Source organism: Chaetodon auriga, chromosome 16, assembly GCF_051107435.1.
Source record: "Chaetodon auriga isolate fChaAug3 chromosome 16, fChaAug3.hap1, whole genome shotgun sequence".
Taxonomy (NCBI): Eukaryota; Metazoa; Chordata; class Actinopteri; order Chaetodontiformes; family Chaetodontidae; genus Chaetodon; species Chaetodon auriga.
In genome coordinates, this window is record NC_135089.1 from 21904906 (window position 1) to 21925641 (window position 20736).

Here is a 20736-nt window from a genome sequence, read left to right on the forward strand (position 1 = left end):
GGACCATGAGAGTGCCCGAAGTCATCAGGAGAGCCTAAGGAGTCTGCAGTACTGACTGCTGCAGTATTTGTGTTTTCTAGTTGTACATACATAATTCAATTTATTACCAATGCAATTTTTTGCAAGTGTTTAAGTCATGGCTGTTACTTATATATATTTCTTATTAAAGAAGGAAAGTAGAAACACTTTAAGTTGAAAGGAAAAATACATTTTATTAGGAATGTAATGATACTAAATACTTACTGGAAAAATGTCTTTTATAAAATAATAAATCTGACAGCATTTTTTGTTTGTAGAAATTAAATGTTTGCACTTTCTGTGTATATTTTGTTTCATGTGTTGTACATTCTGTGCATTTTTCATGCCAACAATGTAAATAAAATGATCAAATGTATTCAGTGGCACTCCTAATCTCTTATTTTCACCGGGAAAAAATTTGGCTAGTGGAAATTCTGATTGGCTGGTAACTTTAGAGGGTCACCAGCCACATTGGCTGGTGATCAAAAAAGTTAATTTAGAACCCTGCTACTCAGCCCATGAAAACTGTTGTATTATGTCTTCTGCTGCCCTGTAGGAGTTTTCTGAAGTCTCAAAAAATAACCCTGATAATGTCATCATGGTTATAATTTGAAATAATCATTTATTAAACCCACAGTAGGGACATTTACAGTGTTAGAGTAAGAAGGGAGAGAGTGTATTAATAAGAAGCATCAGTAATAAAAGCAAGATATGAAGTAAACGACATAATAAGTAAAACAGACAGTGGCTGAATTCACATTATTGCACATAGGAAATGTTGATATTGGCCTGTTTAGCACACACTGATGTTGCACATGAGTGAATTTGTCTGTTTGGGTGTGTGTGATCTACTGGGAACAGTGTTGACTGTAAAGTCTGACAGCAGCAGGAAGGAAGGACCTGCAGTATCTCTCCTTCACACACTGTGAGTGAAGCAGTCTGAGCGAACAGTCTCCTCAGCAGATACAGTCTGCTCTGGCTTTTCTTATATAGTCTATCAGTCCAGTTCAGTTTATTATTCCAGTGAACACTCAGGTACTTCTGGGATTTCACTACTTCCATGTTCACTGGTGTAAAGGAGTGTTTCCATCCTGAACCTTGAAATGTCTGACTGCCGTATTTTGATGTTTTTTGGGGATTCACTCCTCTCACCCTCCTAACCCTATCCCTGGCTGAAGGAGGCCCAGCAGTGTCGCCATGGGGATCTGTGGTCCAGACCCCTTCACTTCTTCAACACAGGATGAGGAATCATACGGATTTAATTAAAGTGGTCACAGTACAGCCGCTTTGTTGGGAAAATGTTTCAGTTTTGACATGGAAACATTGGAAACTTCACTTCAAGGTGAGGCATTGACTGTTGACGTGCGTGTAGGACGTGCACGCGCGCATGAATAACAGAACAAAGACATTGTCTTGGATCAATAGGATCTTCTGACGAATTCGCCACATAAAGTCTGAATGTAATTAAAGCTGAAAACGAGTGCTGCATCACGCTGCAGAATGTCCTGCAGGGACTCAACGGTGCAAGCTGACGCTTAATCAAAGAAAAGTTCGGCAACGGCACGTCTCAGCTGTTGATGAATTTTAAAAACTGCAAAACCTGAACATGTTTTTAAACATTTACTACACGGACGATACATACGGAGACGTTACATGGGTTTTTTCAACAGTTTGGTCGTGTTTTGTGCTCGCAGAAAAAAATGTTGAGGATACAACGAAATCACATGAATGGATGGACGGACGGGACACAAACAAAGCCCTCTCTGCCCCAAAAGCCAATAAAAACACACTACTGCACGACTGACCAATCAAAACCGGAAGCAGTGACAACATGGTTTCACTATGAACCAATCGTAAGAGGCGGACATGAGACGTAGCGCTGTCAGCTGTTCTTGTTTTGCTTCTTTTTGCCCCTTCTTTTCCTCCGGGATCCGGGAAATCGACCTCTGAAATAACCGAACTGAAACTGAATTTGAAGTCATTTGCAGCGGAGAAAAGCACCGGCTCTACCTCGGCCGCTCGCGCACACATCAGCTGGACCACATTTCTCCCAAATTGGAGCCGTCTTCCGCCGACATCGAGCGAAGAGGTGCAGCCGTTCCCAGGCCTCCAATCCAGGGCGGAGGGAGGGAAGGAGGTCGCTGGGAATCGGGATGGAGACCGGAGAGGGTGCTGGCGGGCCTGGCGGACCGGACGGACCGGGGCTCCGTTTTGGCTGCGCCTCTTTCAACCAAGACTCCACGTAAGCAAGCAGGCAGATAAGGAGCGGATGAGTCACAGAAAGACTCATCTTGCTTGATTTCCTCCTGAAATCGGACAAACACACACGGCTTTGCCTTCAGAATATGCATTTAGTCATTAAAACACAGCCGCGCAGAAGAATTCAGTTGTTGGCAAATTAATGGAGTCAGCTGTTACCCAGATCCGCCCTGCCTTACGTTCATGCAGTTAAAGGGACACTCCACCAATTTGCTATGTCAAAATCATCAGCCATGGGGAGTGCCACTGAGACAGTAATATATAATATATAATATATAATGTCGTCTGTAGCTTTCCAAAGTTTGGAAATAGCTCTGATGATGTGCAATGACTTTTAACAGACAACTTAAAAAAAGCTTGACTTATACTCAATGCTTAAAGGCAGGATATCTCTGCCTCTGCACCTGCACAGGCTGATCCTCAGAGTCATCAAGTCCCAATGATTTTCAAGCTGACCCAAAGGAGAAACTCTCACAAGTCCCCTAGTGTCATGGAATTAGGTTTGGGTTGCTGGAGTAGTCCTCAAGTCACAGCCCACTGAGAGCTGCCCAGTGTAACCAGCTGGAATAGCAGCTCTAGCAGATCACTGGGGTATTCTCAGTGCCTTGCTCAAGGGCAGTGTCTGCCAGTTGCTCTAAATCCAGGGTGTAACGCATATTGCATAGAAAAAACCCTCAAAAAGTTGTGAAGGATTCCAACCAGTAACATTCAAGCCACAGGCCGCCTTCTGAAACAGCAGTACAGTATAGACCTATAAGTACTTCAAGCTGCTCTGTGTGTCGTTGGCTAAGCTCCAGTCATTGCACAATGAACAGCATGTCACACACAGACCTGCCTCTGACACATTTTAGCGCTGAGCAATCCATGATAAGATATTGTGAAAGAAAGGGTTGTGGGTATTCAGATGTATCTGTCTGGGTATGTGCTAAGCTTCTGAACTGAGTTTTTCTGCTTCGTCTCCAGCATATAATGACTTCCTCCCAATATCTTATTTCCTCACCCAAAGATGCAATCAACTCTTTTGTATTTTACAAAATAGGGACGAGATCAGCGAGAGAGAGCTGCGCATGTCACTCAATCACTTTGTTCTGCAGGGGCAGAGAAAACATGCTGTATTTTCTCTGGAGTTCTGCAGGTTTCCTCCTGCTCAGAAGCAGGACGAGGCAGGACAGGAATGTACAGATGTCATGGCGGGGAATGAAGGCACAGGTGGCTATTAAAGAAATGACCGGTGTAAAAATGAACTGATGTCTCAAACAGGTTAAACTGTCTGTTTGGACTACAACATTAGTGGAGTCTGCACAGACTGTACGAGGCTGAGTATGAGCAGGTATGAGGCAGAAAGTGGCAGAAAGTTTGTAAGCTGGTTTGACAAGACACCAAATTAACATTCAATGAGTGGTACTAGGGCTGACAACAGGTGAGTGTTAACTAACCTGCCACTTTGCCGATATGATATTCTGGTTCTTCTCATGTGGTCAGCACCAATTGAATAACATTTTCTTAAATATTTAATGTGACCCATGTTTTTAAATCATGGATCAGGTGAGAAATCATCCAGTGTCTTACAGTTCCAGCTCAGTTTTATTACACTGATGTATTTTTCTTGTTCCTTGTTCCCTTTTCTAGACATCCGGTAGGAGACTGTATCATATGGCGCTGTGTTGTTTCATGTCACATTATGTTCTACTGTACATGTCGTATGCATCCACACCACGCATCACTCAAAAATAAAGGTCTGTTTTCAGATAGAATAAACAAAGAGAGTCAGACAAAGTCAAATTCTGTATTGCAGGTGGCAAATCTAGCTGCCCTGCCAGACACCATGTGCATGCTCAGTTCCATTTAAAATGTTTGCCTTTGTCTTCTCTTGAGTTGAGGTTGGATTCGTACATGCCCAGATAACACATGCCTGCCAAACAAAGTAGAGTGTGGTTCCAGTTTATATGTTCCAGAAGTGTATCCCACAATTCACTGCAAGAAGAGACTGCATGAGATGATAGCTGTAGATGCAAGGGAAGAATGCCTACAAAAGAGGTTTCAAATGAACTTTGGGAATCTTCTGCTTTCATTTACTAAACTGCACCGTGGACAGGTCGTAGTCATGAAATAGAGATCTGAAGCCTCTTCATGATTTAAATTAGGGCCACCTTCAGAAACATCAGCTGCAGTCATAAAGACAATCGTGTAAATGAGTCAGGAAGAGGAAACTGCAGAATGTTTGGACACACATTTATTTTTGATATCTAACATTTCACTGATAGTTCTGACTCTCAGTCCTGCTGCAGCACCTGTGTGCACCCCATTGTTTCAGAGCTCCATGGGTTCATGTGCTCAAACAGACTTTTAATTGTGCTCGAGGGTTCATTTTTGGCCGTGGAAACTGCTTTGACAAAGAGAACCATAAAGGTGTACTCCAGATATCCTGACTTTCAGTCCCCTGTATGAGTCAAGGTCTAAACACTGGATCCCAAGAAGACATTATACAAGTGTCGTCACAGGCTGAGTGGATCTCCTTGAGATGTGTAAACTGAACTTCATGTGTTTTTTCACAAACATGAACTTCACGTGTAAAATCAGTGGAGTGTCCCTTTAAATTAAGCTCTATCTACTAACTTTACATGATGCTTTTAACTGCATCCCACGGTCTTCCTCAGCAGACCTTCCTTTGATCACATGATGTCAAATGTCAAACTGATGTCACTTGATAACGGCTGAACTACTGCATCTCCATGACAACTAAGCAAACTCCCTCTGTGCAGAAAAATAGTTAGATAGGTTTAAAAAGTAAAACTAAAAAGTACGTTGATATTTTGGATATTTTTCATTTTTATGAGGGCTATTTGATTGCAACTTCTGTTCCCAGGAGAGCAAATTTCTCATACATGACAAAGTTCACCACTAGGGGGCTCCGTAAAGGAAGGGCCTGGGAAGACAGTGTGATGATGTGGAGCTGAATGCACCCCAAATTACCTGACATCATGTCAAATTTTTTATTTCCAGTTGGAGTGCAACAGAATTAGACACAGATTCATAATTTCTCCTGCTTCGAATATAATCGAAATAATTCTGGATGTTTTCGAGTTGTACTGCTGGTAGATATAATTGTGGTTTGTGTGTGTGTGTGTGTGTGTGTGTGTGTGTGTGTGTGTGTGTGTGTGTGTGTGTTTTGCAGGTCACTGGCTCTGGGAACAAAGACTGGCTACAAGCTGTTTTCTTTGACCATGGTGGAAAAACTGGACTGTATCCATGAGAGTGGTCAGTATGGAGCTCTGCGTCTGAACTTTGCGTCAGTGTGGGCTAAGCATTCATCTACACTTAGTTAATGAATACATTTGAGTGTGAAAGTCATTAAACACATGCTGTCGATTTCTGTGCTAATCATATAACGCTGTCCATTCAACGCTGATACTGTTCCACTGACAAGTCGCTGAGCTTGTCTTGTAATCTGTCCAATTTGTCTGCTTACTCATTGTATGATTACAGCATGGACACCAGAAGCGTGCATGTGTCCCTGGTTCACTGAGTTTCATCCATTGTAGTTTACTCAACAGACCGTCTGCATTTGTTTGAACTGTGTTCTCATATGAGTTCATCAGTCCCAGACTGACCCGTCTGCTGTGGATGAGCTCACGTCAGGCCGCATCAGGTCTCCTAACATTTCCCTAAAAGGAACAGTGTGTTTGTCAAAGACAGCCAAACACTGGGGACATTTACCCACAGTGTGTAATCTGTCTGTTGTTCGTTCCCTGGCTGAGCTCACATTAAGTTTCCATCAAACTTGCTTTCTTCACTGATCTTTCTCTTGCCACGAGTTAGCTTTTCAGCTGTTTACTCCCCCAGTCTTTTACTGCGCTACAGTAGCTAACTGGTAATGCAGTTAAAAGAGTTTTCAAGAGAAAACCAAAAAAACTAATCAGTTAATGTTTGATTCTCATAAGTGTTCTACAAATACCAGCTATGCAAGGGCGTTTGGTAACCATAGCAAGAAGTACACATGTCGAAAGTGCAGGGGAGTTAAATGGAGGGGTGTTTGTATTTTAGCCTCATTCTGCTTTATCATTTTAACCTTGTTAAAAGTGAGTGAAATGTAGCAGCCAAACAATAAGTGCTGCTCATCACATTACACTGTCCCCTTTCCCCATCTGTCATTATTCATGACAGATGAGTGACAGTTGCACTCTTGATCATTATATATTCTCTGCTGTCAGATCCAGAAATACATAAGAAGCATTAAAGTGTTGCATGATCTGCTGTCAGTCACAGAAGTTTGATTTCTCTCATTGGTCCATGCGGTGTTGATGATGCAGCTCTTTTTTTGCCAACATCTGCAAATGTTCTTAACATCCCCACAACATTGGGATGGAAACACAGCTATTGCCACCAGTTCAATGTGGAAGGAGGCCAAACATCTTCACCGGGTTGCTGCTAAATCAAACTATGAACTCATCAGAATATGAGCTCAACATAATTATGATGTATGTGCGTTGACCCACAACCAGACTCCATAAATAACTGGGTGAGGAAGGGAATTCTCTGTGCATGTAAACAGAGGCAGTGATTATCTCAGCAATGAGACCACCAAGAAGTCTGCCTGTCCACATCACAGCGCTAACTGGCTCGTTTTGGGGTTTTCGTGACTGGATGCTCAGACAAAGCCGAGCTTGCTGTAATTACACAGTGCTCTTGGCGTTTGGCAGCAGCCTCTCATAGCAAAGAAGACAAGAGTTTCCTTAGAACGGGTGTGTTTGCTCTCAGTCTGCAGTGTCAGATCCAGTCTGGTGTGCTGCACGACATAGTCTCGTCTATGTGAACCTGACCTGGGAAGATTATCTGTGAGAGCTTGACATTGAGGAGCATTTATGTCATGGCAGGGTTCATTACTTAAGAATGTAGAGAGCAGCTGTAACCTTTCATTAACATTAAATTAGTATGGCATTTAACATCAGAACAGCGCAGCTTTAAGGAAATAGAAGCTGTATCTCCGGCTCTCTTCGATGGCTTCCTAATATTTGTATAATGTGCTGTAGTATTTCACATAGTCTCAGTGCAGAGGAGTGTCAGGGTGGGTTTTCTGTCACAGGAAGCTTTGCCTCTCTTCATATGCACTGTGAACCACATACTGAAGTTCAGTTGCAGTTTTTCAGCCAAGAGCAGCTCTTAGACTACATCTGCAGACTGTCGCTGAGAGTCGTTCTGTGTCTGTCTTTCTGTGTCTTGCTCTCATGAAGCATGTCTGTGTCAAGGGACCTATTGTCTCATAATCCATCCATGTAATGCAGTGTAGCCTCCGTCCAAAAAGAAAATAATTCTGACATTATTTAGCTGTTTGTTTTATTGTTTAGATTACGATTTCTGTCACGTCAGCTCATACAACAGACCGCATTAACATGGACTCAGAGAGACTGTTTGAAAGCGTGCCTTGCTAACACCATTTTTGCAGTTCATTGTGTGCTGGCTGTCAGGCCTTTCACCTCGCTTTTGAGTGTGACCAATCAGAACGGATATAAATGCTTTGCCATATGTGTTCAGAGTTACTTCATATGAGCTATTTTGAAGCAATCTGAACCCTTAACTTAGCAAACCTCTGCAGCGTTACTGGACACACAGTTGTCTCCATTTTTAGAAATGAATTTTGTGTAGGTTCATTTTGTGCAGGTTAGTTCAAACCCTCAAAACTTTGCAAAGGCACCAAAAACTGTATGTCAGGATGGAATAATGTGTGTAAAATGATGCATGCACATCTAAGATACTACCATTTGATAACACTGTGTGCTGTGCTAAAACATGGTCTCTTGTGCTTGAAAAATACATTTTAGTGTCATGCAGTGTAAAAAATGTTTCTCTTGAACTGAAATTGAATTCGAATGGCTGTATGTCTCTTGAGGAGAGCTTTGTGTTCGTTTAATATCTGCCTCTTGGGTGTAAGTGATAGTTTGGAGAAGTCGACATTAAAGAGATGTCACCATTACTTCCTGTCTGCTTGCTTCATGTTCTCCGCCAGCAGAGACTCCAGATGTCTACATCGTGGAGCGTCTGTTCTCTAGCAGTCTGGTAGTCGTGGTGAGCGCCACCATGCCGCACCGCATGAACATCTACCACTTCAAGAAGGGGACAGAGATCTGCAACTACAGCTACCCCAACAACATCCTGGCAGTCAAGCTCAACAGACAGGTGAGCTAGCTCATGTCACACCCACAACCTTTGCATATTCATGATTTTATAGAATTCATCACATGTAGGAAGCCACTCACACACTGACATGTTGTTCAGCCCTGTGTGTAAACCAAGCTGACTGGTTGAATTAACTACCTGTTGGCAGGTGGTGGAAACAAAAAGAAAAATACGTTGCACCCAAATCCATACGTAAAGAAGTTCCGAAAGCATCTCTGAATAACACCCATGTTTGTTTGCTCATGTGCATCCCTGAGAGACATGTTCAGCCCAGAATTCTGATTACTAATAATTAATAGCTTCAAATTTGACATGTTGTGATACCACCAAGAAGAGCCCAAAACCAGTTGATGTTTTAAAGCTATTGAGTGTTTTAACAAAATCAGTGTATGTATAATGTCAGTCAGAATAGATGTGTCCCATAATGTTGGTTAAGACATCCAACTGTATGGGTTACAGGACACCCAACGTCATGTTAGAGAAACTGGAGGTTTGAAGGTGAGGGGAGTAAGCTCGATGTTATGACACAACATGCAGACCATTGACAGTAATGTAATCTGTGCATGTTATCATGAAGTGAACAATGTGTCTTGCAGAGGCTTGTGGTGTGCCTTGAAGAGTCCATTTATATCCACAACATCAAAGACATGAAGCTGCTCAAGACTCTTCTCAACACTCCGTCCAACCCCTCAGGTAAGATGTTAATACCAAGACACGTTGCATAGCTTGTTTTATACCAGCTGTAATCAGTATTTTTATGGTAACGATGGCTTGCATGACTACTTTTATGTGAAAGAGGTCATTTTTAGGACAAATCCACAGAAAATGTCACCCGGCTCTGCACTTTCCCACAGCTCGACCAAGTTTTATAGCAGCTTTTAACTTGTTTCGGTTTTCCATCCCACAGCTTTACTGTTCGCTTTCATAGCTTCATTTTTGGCCCCAGCAGGCAGCTGTTTTCATTGGAAAAGCTCTACTAAACCCACTGTATACCACCCACTCAGCACCAAACAACAGACCGGAACATTTAGAGACTAGCTGATGAATATTTAGCTGCAGAAGTTACCCTAAGCAATTGGTGGAGTCCAAAACAGAGCTAAAAGAGAATGAATATCGACTCACGTTCACCAGCTGGACACAAATAATATGACTCCAAATGAATGATGATGCTGTTCTGCAACTGCTTGAGGTTTAAATAGGCAACAATTCAATCATAAAAATAAACAATAATATACAAGCATTGGAGCACAAGCATTCTGTTTTTATTTGGCACACAGTGGCTGCGTACCAGTTGTCAGCAGTGGCACATGTTAGTATCAGTACAGTATAAGGCAGCGTGGGTTTGGAGTGGTGTGCGAGTAGAATATGAGAGATATTTTCTTGTGCCATATACCAGTCAGCAGCAGCGTGTCACTTGTCAAATGGCATACCACAAAGAATTGGCAAAAGACACTAATAATAGTGCCACACCATTAGTATATTATTGTGAAAAGTGCCACCTGCCACTGGTGAAACAGAAATTATGAGGGGTATCAAGTATCACTCAGCACTAGCACATTTAAAAATCAATGCTGCATATGTTGACCATACTGACAGAGCGGCATTACCATGTATGAAGAGGTATATGGCGAGATAGCGGCATATCAATGCAAAGCGTGACATAACACTCTGGGTTGTAATCAGTGGCTAATGAAAGTCGCACAGGGTGGAACATCATCAGCCGCTCGGCCTCTGTGTCAGTCCTTTACTCTGGATCCCTGTAATCACACTGAGCCCTAAGCCTCTCTCTGTAAAAATATCTGTGCTCATCCCTCTTCACATCTAATTTACTCTGTTTTTGCTTGTTTGGGTATTTGAGTGCTTTAGCTGGGTTAGTCCCCTGCACACAAAGTGATGGTTGAGTTCCCTGCATGACAGTCCTCACATTCACCATTAACAGCTCTTCAGGTGGAAGTTGACAGTTCTTCCTTCTCCTTTCTGTCCTCTCGCAGGTCTCTGTGCTCTTTCTATCAACCATTCCAGCTCCTACCTGGCGTACCCCGGCAGTGTCACTATTGGGGAGATCATAGTGTATGATGCCAACAATTTGGTAAGAAAACATGTCATCACAGAACACCTCAAACATTATGCTGCAGTCTTCCATCCTCAGCGCTTTAAAACTGAGTCAGCTAATTTATTGCAGGTACATTGTCTGTTGTATTCATTCAGTTTCCACAGACTTTGTATATGCCATAGAATTCAAAGCATAAAAACATGCTAAGTCCTCACCATGAGCCAGAATTGTAATTTAAAACTTAATTTTTGGGAGAAAAAGCTAGTAATAGCTAGTGGTTAAGTGCAGCCAAACTCCCTTTTTAATATTCTTAGTGGTAAAATGATTCTGTATCTGTGTGTTGAAATTGCCTTCCTACAGCTGCGTGTTGAAGCCACTGTGACTAAACATCTTCTCAGCTTCCTCTTCACTATTCCAGCAAAAAAACATTTCTCGTTATAGCATCATATGACTTTATTTTGTGAGATCAATACACTTTCTCAGTATTGTGCAACACTAATGTATCTAGTTAAAACAAGAAAACCAATATATCACTTTATCTTTTAATGTCAATAGACTTTCTCACTAATCCACAGGACTAACCTTTGTTTTTAGGATAAAAGAAATTCACAAAATCTTTTATCTATTACACGATGCCAAGATATATAGTAAGTCTGCATTGGCTAGAAAAATTGACAGTGACTTTTACATGGCTGAGAATGAGGCACGCTATCGTTTGGGATGAGATATCAGAAGTCATAATATAAGTATAAAAAGTCAGAATTTAAAGGCTGTTTAACAATGTAAACATTGGCATGAAGTGTATGCTGGTATTAGGACACTGGGAGCTACTGAGTTGTTCCATTTGACATAAAGGTTTATGTAAAGTTTACATATAGTTTAGTTTTACTGAAAGGTTTACATATAGCTTCTAATGAGACAAAAACGTAGTTGCGATAACTATTGACCACATCACTTTATTATTTATGAAGCATGCTGTTAGTGAAAGGTTAAGATAGACTCCTCCTGTAAATACAAACACAGGCCGTCAGAACTGTTGAACTGAAGGTCTTCACAGCTGAAACTTAACTTATTGCGACAACGCAAGTTGACTCAGGGGACGCAGTGATACTGTTTTCACTGAAGCAGTTTTATCTGAGGTCATCTTCTCCTCTCTCGATGTTCTGATCCGTGTTTGTCTGACGCGCTGATGGTACCTTCCCTGCTGTCTGTTTTTACTACACCTGAGACTTCAGCATATTTTTCCTGAGAGCTGATGCTGAGGTTTCAGGGTGTCCTAAAATACACAGTATAGTGTATCAGTGAGCTGGAGGGCCCATTGAACACATAGCGGGAGGGTATCTCTGAGCTAATGATGTGACTCAGGTAGGAGGGGGCTTCTTTGGACCCACATGGCATACAGGTTTTGACAAATGTGATAATCTGATGGTCAGCGGTTGTGATACTGTAAAGGTAAGACATGAGAAATCAGGAAAGGTTCATCTTTCATAAAAATCTTCTCTTTGTCCATACAAGTGTAAAGTTTCTCCGTTTCTTCCAGTATGTGTTGTTTGCTCACAGCAACCAGCTCTTACTGTTCCTCCACGGCCAGGTGAAACCATGTCATGTTTAGGATTTTGCTCAGATTCAGACTACCTCAGGTTTCTTCTTACCGGGAAAGCTGTCAGCTGATCTCTGCCACACGCTGGCTGTTCGTGTGAACTCAGCCAGACAGAAAACACTCCTTCTACTCTCTGTTGCTTCATACAACACAGCAAGTTTGGTCCAACACGATCAAAACTGTGTTATGTTTTTAACTACTAAGATAAGAATACATGCAGGCATGTGCCATACAAATACATCATAAGAATAAACAGGCCAGTGCCATGTTGAGTTCAATCTAATAAGAATATATCAGCCCATACTGTTTTTGAAACCTAAACAAATGATTTAAAGAAATATTTTTAGAAGAATTACTAATATTTTCCTAATATTTATGTACTGCAACTCCTTGCTTCTGTCTATACCCATCCCTAACACCAATACTGCTATATCTGTGATAAGTAGCCAATATTGTCTGGTAATATTGAAAATATGCTCTTGTGAGTATTTTGGGCAGCAGGATGGTATGTGTGGGATTGAGTCAAAATAAACTAAGTGTGTGTGTGTTTATGGTAATGAAGGAACACGTCATCCAGTGTAACAGTGTGGCTCATTTGATGTGTTTCTAATAATTTTTGGACAACAATTGAGCTCTATAGCACAGAGGAAGAAGGCAGTTTCAGGATTTCATGCACACATTGTACTTGTCAGTAGAAACGTCCAGTGTGTCAGACATGTAGAATTTTTAGATTTTTCTTTTTCCATCTCCATTTTTTGAATTTGATGCCTCTGTGTGCATTTAGATGGGAATGGAGCTTGTCTTAGTGACCATTATATTGGTATGGAATAACACTCTGTCTTTCTGTCTCCTGTGTCATCCTCCTGGTTGTTTCAGAACACAGTGACAATGATCCCAGCTCATGACAGTCCTCTGGCAGCTCTCACCTTCAACGCCACGGCTACCAAACTTGCCAGCGCCTCAGAGAGGGTACTTTCTTTTACATCACCATCAGACCGTTAGTTCAGATGCTAAGGCTCAATTTCCATTCAGTGTGCTTTGGATATTCAAGGTTCCCATAGGATGAATTCTCATATGATTTCTAGGACTTTTCTGGGACTTCTTCCACTGCCACCATTTTCCCTTGTACATCATTTTTCTCTATATATATATGCATGTCAAGGAGGCATCTGCTAGAAAACATGTCATACTGGTAAACCACTGTAAAGCTAGCACCTCACTAGTTGTTTGTCTTTCCAGGGCACCGTCATCCGGGTGTTCTCCATTCCTGAAGGCCTGCGTCTGTTTGAGTTTCGCCGAGGCATGAAGAGGTCAGAGCTCAAACACATCATATTGCATCTGCACTCTACAAAAGAAATATTCTAGCCAATGTATGAGCCTCACTAAATAACCTATACAATGATATAAATGCATATGGAGTCAGTGTTGCAGCGCTGCCTTGCAGGCACATTGTTGTGCATTCATTCTAATGCCTGGAGATTTTATTACATACTGATGATTTGTAGTTGATGATCTATGCTGGCTGCAATACCCAAGAGCTGAGTAGACTGATGGTGTGACAGGTTTCAGCTAATAGCCTACTAATGGTCCAAGTTAATTATGCAGGTTCAATTATTGATTATTATTCAAGTGTGTGTATGTGTGTGTGTTCATATGGGTCTGTTTGTCTGTCTGCCTGCAGGTACGTCAATATAAGCTCTTTATCCTTCAGCCCTGATGGCCATTTCCTCTGTGCATCCAGCAACACAGAGACAGTCCATATCTTCAAACTGGAGCAACTGGGACCAAGGTACACATACACACTGGAAACACTTAATTTGACCATGAGGCAAGAACCTGTATACCTGTCCCCTACTAGGTGCTGTGTTTAATTATTACAACCTTGCTTTAATTCTTTGAGGTTTTGGCCTCTGCTTCTGTCAGATTTGAACACATTGTACTCACAAAAGCATAAAGCAAGTTGAAGGAACTTGTTCTAAAGGAACTTGTTACCCTGTCTCTAGTGGAGGGGATGACGCTGCTACCTGGACAGCCTATGTGGGTAAGATGTTCTCAGCAGCCAGCAGCTACTTCCCTGCTCAGGTATCCGGCATGATGAACCAGGACCGGGCCTTCGCCACCGTTCACCTCCTCACATCCGGCCAGAAGAACGTCTGCACCCTGGCTATGTGAGCTTCTTTGTGGTCTTTAGGAATGAGGGGATGCATTTTTACATTAAGCTCAGGTGTTCTGTCTTTGCATTCTTGTAAGTGGATCCTTGACTGAAGTAGTTGTTTTTTAGACCATGAGAGGCAAGAGATTTTGAGCAGTTTGAGACTCTTGTTTTTGGGCTGGACCAAAACAACTGACATGGATACCCTGATGTTTCAGAATCCAGAAGCTTCCACGGCTGCTGGTGGCCACAGCTGACGGCCAGCTGTTCATCTACAACGTGGATCCACTGGATGGAGGCGAGTGCATGTTGGCCCACAAACACAGGTGAGGCTACAGATGATTGCACAGGGGTGGGGTGGGGTGGATGTTGAGCAGTAGGCTTAACAAAAGGGAGGGAGGAGAAACCCTGTGCTCTGATTTAATCTTTTAATTCTTAAATCAATGTTTCAACAGCTATGATCTTATTCAAGATACATTTACAAATCCAAAGCTCTGCCTACTCAAACAGTAGAATTCATATCTGAATGGAAGAAGGCCTTTTACTTATATCATATCAATACATATCTTCAAAATTGCTAATGGAGACAAGATCTCCTTCAGTGATGTTATCTCATTAGATTCTCCTATAACTACTGAAGAATTGTTCAGAGAGGGAGCTTCTCAAGTTGATGTTTTTTGTCACTTGGCCTGGTGGGTGTAGTGCGCCCAGACCAGCCAGATTCAGTTAAGAATAGATTTTCATCTCATAGTATAGATGTTTTCTACATATTGTCCACTCTGTGCAGTCCATAACATCTATAACACCTTGTGCAGTGTTGTCACTACATGCTGAGAAGGCACTTGACCACCTTGAATGACCTTTTTTGTGGCACACTACGCAAAATATGGCATATAAGTGTAAAGTTAATTTACTCCTGTGTTCTTGCTTTCTTCTTTTTCTTCTTCTCTTAGGCTTTTTGGTGTTGATGCTGACCAGGATGAAGGAACAGAGTCGGAACCGTCAGAGGTCACAGAGCCGGCGCAGGCTTGTCCATCCTACGCTGCGACCGCTGCCTTACCAGCCTCTGGTCCCGTCACTGCAACCCTCACCGGTTAGTAGCCGCAGACATTTCCTCAGTGTGTGTAACAGGAAGAGTTTATCTTCACTCCTCAGGTCAGCTCATTCAGGATGTCAGTTATCTAAACAAACTGTACTGCAGAAAAAGCCAAGTTAAGGCCACATCTACTGAAGAATCCAGCTGATTTCCACCAAATCTGTGGCTCCCAATGTAAAATACATCCATGTAGGCTGTCAGTGTTGGCTGATGTTTTTGTTTGGTTTCAGTAAGCCTGTGAATCATGTATTTATGTTAGTAAGATGCATATACTAGCATCTTTCCAATGGAGCCATACTCCAGCTTCAGCTTGTTAAAATGTGGTCTCAGTATGCTTCAAACACCAGCATACTTCTAACAGCATCTGAAACCTGCTTTTCACAGTGGAATTGGGTGGGGGTGGGGGCTACATCTGACAATTACTGAAATGGACAATCTGACAATCACACTCTACTCTCTACTCTACTGAACAATTGTCCGGGTGTGTGAAGGATTGAAAGCAGGCATGGTTGAACTTCTATCTCAACATGTATGAACCCTTTTGTCTTTTGGAACCTAATGCGGTTGAATCAGAGCGGACCTGATGGAAGCTCCTTAAATGTTCACACAAGCTTTATTGAGAACGAGGTCTACCTGTATAAAGTAAAGATCATCCTCTAATGATTTCTTGGCCTCCTTCACCTGTTTCTACCCAGGCTACTCTGAAGATGGCGGAGCAAAGAAAGGCGAAGTCATTCCAGAACACGAGTTTGCTGCTGGACCTGTATGTCTGGATGACGAGAACGAGTTTCCTCCTGTGAGCATCCAGAAGTGCTAACTGTTAGCTGTAGCTCTCCCACAACAGGTCTAACTTATACGTGTGACAAAGCATTCATGCAAACAAAAAGACTGCGATCTCAGCCTAACTGACTCTCTGGCACAGTTGAGAAAAGCTGATCACTTTCCCAAATATCAGCATTTATTTTACTATCAAATAGGTACAGAGCCTTCCAACTCAGTGTGTCCTGTTTATTAGGTCTAACTAGCTAAAACTAATGCAGTCTAATCCATCAGTCCTGCAGTAATTCCTCCATTCATGAAAACTCGAAAGTTCTGTTTCTGTCGAAACTGTTGATTCAACTCTATGATCATTTTGCAGGCTGCAGTTTGTAATACTGTTGAACTGTATAATATTATACTGACAGGTGTTTTGAATATTTAGGCTGCTGTCACTGATTTAAATAGAGCAAAAGAAATAGTCAAAGAAGCCGGTAGTAACAATGACCATAGTGCTTGTGAAACTCATCGTTCCTAAATAAGTAGAAATAGTCAAAAATGCCAAAAAGGTGACCTCCTCATCCTCAGAGGAGTCATTGACTTTCACTTGTTCTCTTTCATTTTCAGCTTTTCTTTATAAGCACTAATACTCTGTACTTTGATTTCATAAACATGTATGGCTCATGTCTGAATACGCACCTGTGTCAGTTTTACATAAAAGTCACAGTGGCCACCTGACATGGTCAGAGCTGTAAAATTTCTCCATCACTCTCAGCGCGACACAAGTCTGAAGTGAATCCTGTCAGATAAAAATGCATAGATTTGCTTTAAGTAGTGCCTAAAGTACTGTTTGAATTTATCACTTAATTACCATTTTTTCTGTGCAAAGGTAATAAAATCAGTAAGTAATCAGTAAACCTGGAAACACTGTGAATGAGCCAGTTTTAAAATTGGTGAGGAGAACCTTGTTCAGCCACAGTAATAATAAGACCAGCAGTCTCCCTCCTTATATATCTGATTTTCATCCCTGCCAACTGCATGGGTGAATACATGAATATCCAGAAAAGTTTTTGCATACAGCGTGAGAACTAGGAGAAGTAGGAATGGAGCACAAACTAAACATGTTGTCATTCTGCATTTGTATTATTGGACATTACAAAGTAGACAGTGGGCTTATCATAAATGATGAAATAGTGTGAGTAGAGCAGATGAGCATTCTTGCGCTCACAGTGGCCATCAATTGAAGCTTCAACAGCAAAATGTATTAAAATCCACCAGTGACAGAGAACACTGTTCTACCGTCTTATCATTCTGTCACAGCAGTTCTCCAACAGTGACGCAGCATTGTGGATTTTTCCATAACGGACATAAAAGACACCTACGCCTGAATGACAAAACGCCATCGCTTAAACACACAGATGAAGCCAGCATTGTTACATATTCCACATAAGAGCTTAATTGGAAGGCTGTGTAGCAGTTCCAGTGATGATGATGATCTGCTGGGGGAAAAAAAAGGCCTCCTCTCTGGTCATGTAGATCTCTTCTTTATCAGCCATTTTAAACACTCAGGTTCTAATGACCCACACTATGTCAGTACCTTACTATGAGCAGAATGAGCCCTGTGGATGTTACCAGATAATATTTCCTTACATTTGAGGGAAATTCTGGTATTTTTCAACCTTGTGGCCATTCTGTCTATGGGTCCTGCTAACTTAACACTCTCCAGCTTCCTTGTAAAGATTCAGGAAATGATTGATACAGCAAAAACCGTGTATAGGTGAAAGTAGCACATGCCTCCTAAAGCTTTCCAATTGTATTAGCAGTCATAGCTAACTATGTTTTGATTTGCTTCTAGTTTAACTTGTCGGCTAACCAAACTAGCTTCCTCTTCATCTGCAGTAAACATTTATTACTTTACATATTTAGGATGTCCTAGTTCAGCAGGGGTAAATACATATTACACAAATGTCCTGAAAGGTTTTGAATGCTTTGTATGTGTCGCACCGGAATTTCCCTTTAATAATTGCCAAAAACTGGGACGTGAGCTGCATTTGACAAATCCTCTAGATGAAACTAACAGGTCTGTTCATGTGTTTTGGTAGATTAATTGGTGCCGTGATGGGACTGGAGGTGGCCAGGCCAGGCGCTCGTGAGAGGGTAGAAGGACAGATGGACAAACAGACAGACAGGCGTTGGCAAGTGAGATGAACAGCAAAAAAAAAAAAAAAAAAGAAGGCGTTTTCAGAATGCCAAGTTTTTTTTTTCAGTTCCAGAGAAAATAACAATGACATTAACATAACATCAATAACATAATAAAATTAACATTCAATCTGACATGGGAAACAAAACACTGAGCAAGAAGTAGATGTCATGTTTCAGAGAGCACCACAGCCTGGTCCTCCTCTTACATAATGACTGTGTTAAAGGTACACTTCTGATTTTGTCACAGCACCAGTAGTACCTCTAAACGTCCTCTAAGCTTCCTGTTGAGTTTCAAAACATCAACTGTGAACTGAGAGGACATTTCTGAATTTGTAGATGCTGTTGGTTACTTCAAAAAATCAGGGAGTTTATCTTTAAGGAGTGTTTCATGAAGGTATGAGGTGCATGCTGGAGCCGAAATATAACCACAATTTTCATAGCTTTATTACTTGACAAATATTTTATTAAGTTACATTATTGTAGCACATTTTTATTTGTTATCTTTAATCCTAGTTTACGTCCATGATAAAGAATATAATTGTTCTCATTTTTATTTTGTCTTATATTTTACTGCATTGACCTGTATTAAATATTTCTGTGTATGCCTCCTGGACACATTTCAGAAGGTGTTTATGTACTGTATGTTTGTTTGTGCCTATTATCATTTGTAAAAGAGCAAAGTATTTTGCTAATTGCACAAGACCAAAACAAGTGAAAGAAAAAGAAATAAACTCAGAGTGGAGTAAGAATGAACCTATGCAAAGCAAATCATTTGTCTTGTTTGAATTTCATTTCATGTATTTCGTTTTTTCTCTTGATAAAGGAGCGTAAAGATAAGATTTTGATGATGACTCTGCATTTCTGGCTTATATAAGTCAGATCAGTCACAGGTTGAACACAAGTCAAACATTTCACAACATTTACAGCCACTTACAGATAATCACAGGTGATAAAACATTGCAAGTGTGTGATTAATTACAACAGTGCAGCACACTGCATTTATTCTTGCTCAAAAATGGTCCAACATGTACCTGAACAAATGCTACAACAGAGCACTGCCACTTAACTCACAGAGGGTAAAAAGTCATTTTTGAGGACTTCTCCTGGTACTAGCAGACCAGCTGAATCACTGTGAAAGAACCAACATGGCATCCTGATTGCATCCCATCATTCATGTGATTATTTACACCTGAGCTTCTCCTACTTTTGCGTCAACTTTTGCTTTTACCTCTGTGCAGAGGAAAAGGTCTGTGAGTTTTTCTGAAGATGTGTATGTTATCTCCATTTGTCACACTCCATTCTATGAACGCATGTGGAATGGCCTTCTGTGGCCATTCAGAATGGTTATAAAACCTTTTATCTTTACGGTAGCCATGGTCAGACGACACAGTGAGGCTCATTTTAAGATGCATAAGCTGTACTGCCCCGTATAATGCTTACGGGGCCATGAAGCAGGCAAGGGTCACAACCAGAGCAATCCAACACAGGTAAATAAAACCAAACCGGAGGAGGCAGGGATCCAAAGTCCAAATGACAAGGCAGAAGGTCATGCAGGAAGGTACAGATGATAGTTTCCAGGTAACATGCTTGAAAACAATGGCATGAAATAAAAGGGCAAAATTGGACAATCTGGCAAGGAGTGAGTGGAAAATGGCTGGTTAAGTGCTGCAGGGCTGACGAGGGAGAGTGGAAACAGGTAAGCAGTTTGGTGAGGTAGGTCAGGCAACTGGTACTGGAAGGAAAGGGATTATTGCAGGGCAGGAGGAGGGGCTGCATATGGGAGATGACTGGGACACAGGATGAGAATGGCAATAAATGTGATTAAGGAAGGAAGTGGGAATGTGGCTGGATGGAGGGACAGAGATGCAGATTGCGACAGAAGCATCTTCAGATTCCTCTGCAGGAGGAAAAGGGGTCCAAAACAAAAGAAAATATATTATCTGACTGAGACTTAACAGCAGAGCTGGATTAGTGTCCTTTGAAAAGTTAGTTTACAGAACTTTCAAAAAGATACTCAAGCAAAATCAGATTTGAATTACAAGTATGTGAGAGTAAAAACTACTCAGATACAATAATGAGAATAATACTACTACTAATAATCAACTATTTGTATTGTTCCTGTCATACAAGAATTGCGTCTCACATGCATCAAGTGGTTCACTTAAAAAAAGACATAGAATGAACATAAAAATAAGGATAGCATATTAATGTAAAATTAAATAGACAATAAAACCCACTTGATAAACATAATAAAAGTAAGAATGAAAATAGAAGCATCAAAGGTCTCCAGACTCTCTTGCCCCTTTAACACAACAGCAGTCAGCAATTTGAGACTTAATAAGTGAGCACTCAAAAAGTGTTTCGGACACAGATGATTCATACAATCCAGATGAATAAAACATGGTTTTTGTCGTTAATTTGCACCC

General features: G+C 41.3%; 1 protein-coding gene across 2 annotated transcripts; it reads left to right on the plus strand.

Moving 5' to 3' along the window:
- The first annotated feature begins 1884 nt into the window (after positions 1-1884).
- Positions 1885-19078, plus strand: wipi1 (WD repeat domain, phosphoinositide interacting 1). 2 transcript variants are annotated; one of them, XM_076752654.1, is made up of 13 exons: positions 1885-2260; positions 5453-5535; positions 8285-8451; positions 9048-9144; positions 10443-10540; positions 12981-13073; positions 13344-13414; positions 13786-13893; positions 14108-14272; positions 14475-14582; positions 15210-15349; positions 16048-16148; positions 18211-19078. In XM_076752654.1, exons 1-13 carry the CDS (start codon positions 2172-2174, stop codon positions 18259-18261), a joined length of 1371 nt encoding a protein of 456 aa, XP_076608769.1. In that variant the 5' UTR covers positions 1885-2171; the 3' UTR covers positions 18262-19078. The 2 variants fall into 2 exon arrangements, with proteins under 2 accessions (XP_076608769.1, XP_076608768.1); XM_076752653.1 differs by having other exon boundaries at positions 1918-2260; positions 8282-8451.
- The last annotated feature ends 1658 nt before the right edge of the window (positions 19079-20736 follow it).

What these genes read in the sequence shown, in the direction of transcription:
- wipi1 (XM_076752653.1), top strand. Translation starts at nt 2,172, where the DNA reads ATGGAGACCGGAGAGGGTGCTGGCGGGCCTGGCGGACCGGACGGACCG. An exon ending in CAGTCAAGCTCAACAGACAG is followed by an intron (nt 8,452 to 9,047) that starts GTGAGCTAGCTC and finishes TGTGTCTTGCAG; the next exon opens with AGGCTTGTGGTGTGCCTTGA. An exon ending in TTTCGCCGAGGCATGAAGAG is followed by an intron (nt 13,415 to 13,785) that starts GTCAGAGCTCAA and finishes GTCTGCCTGCAG; the next exon opens with GTACGTCAATATAAGCTCTT.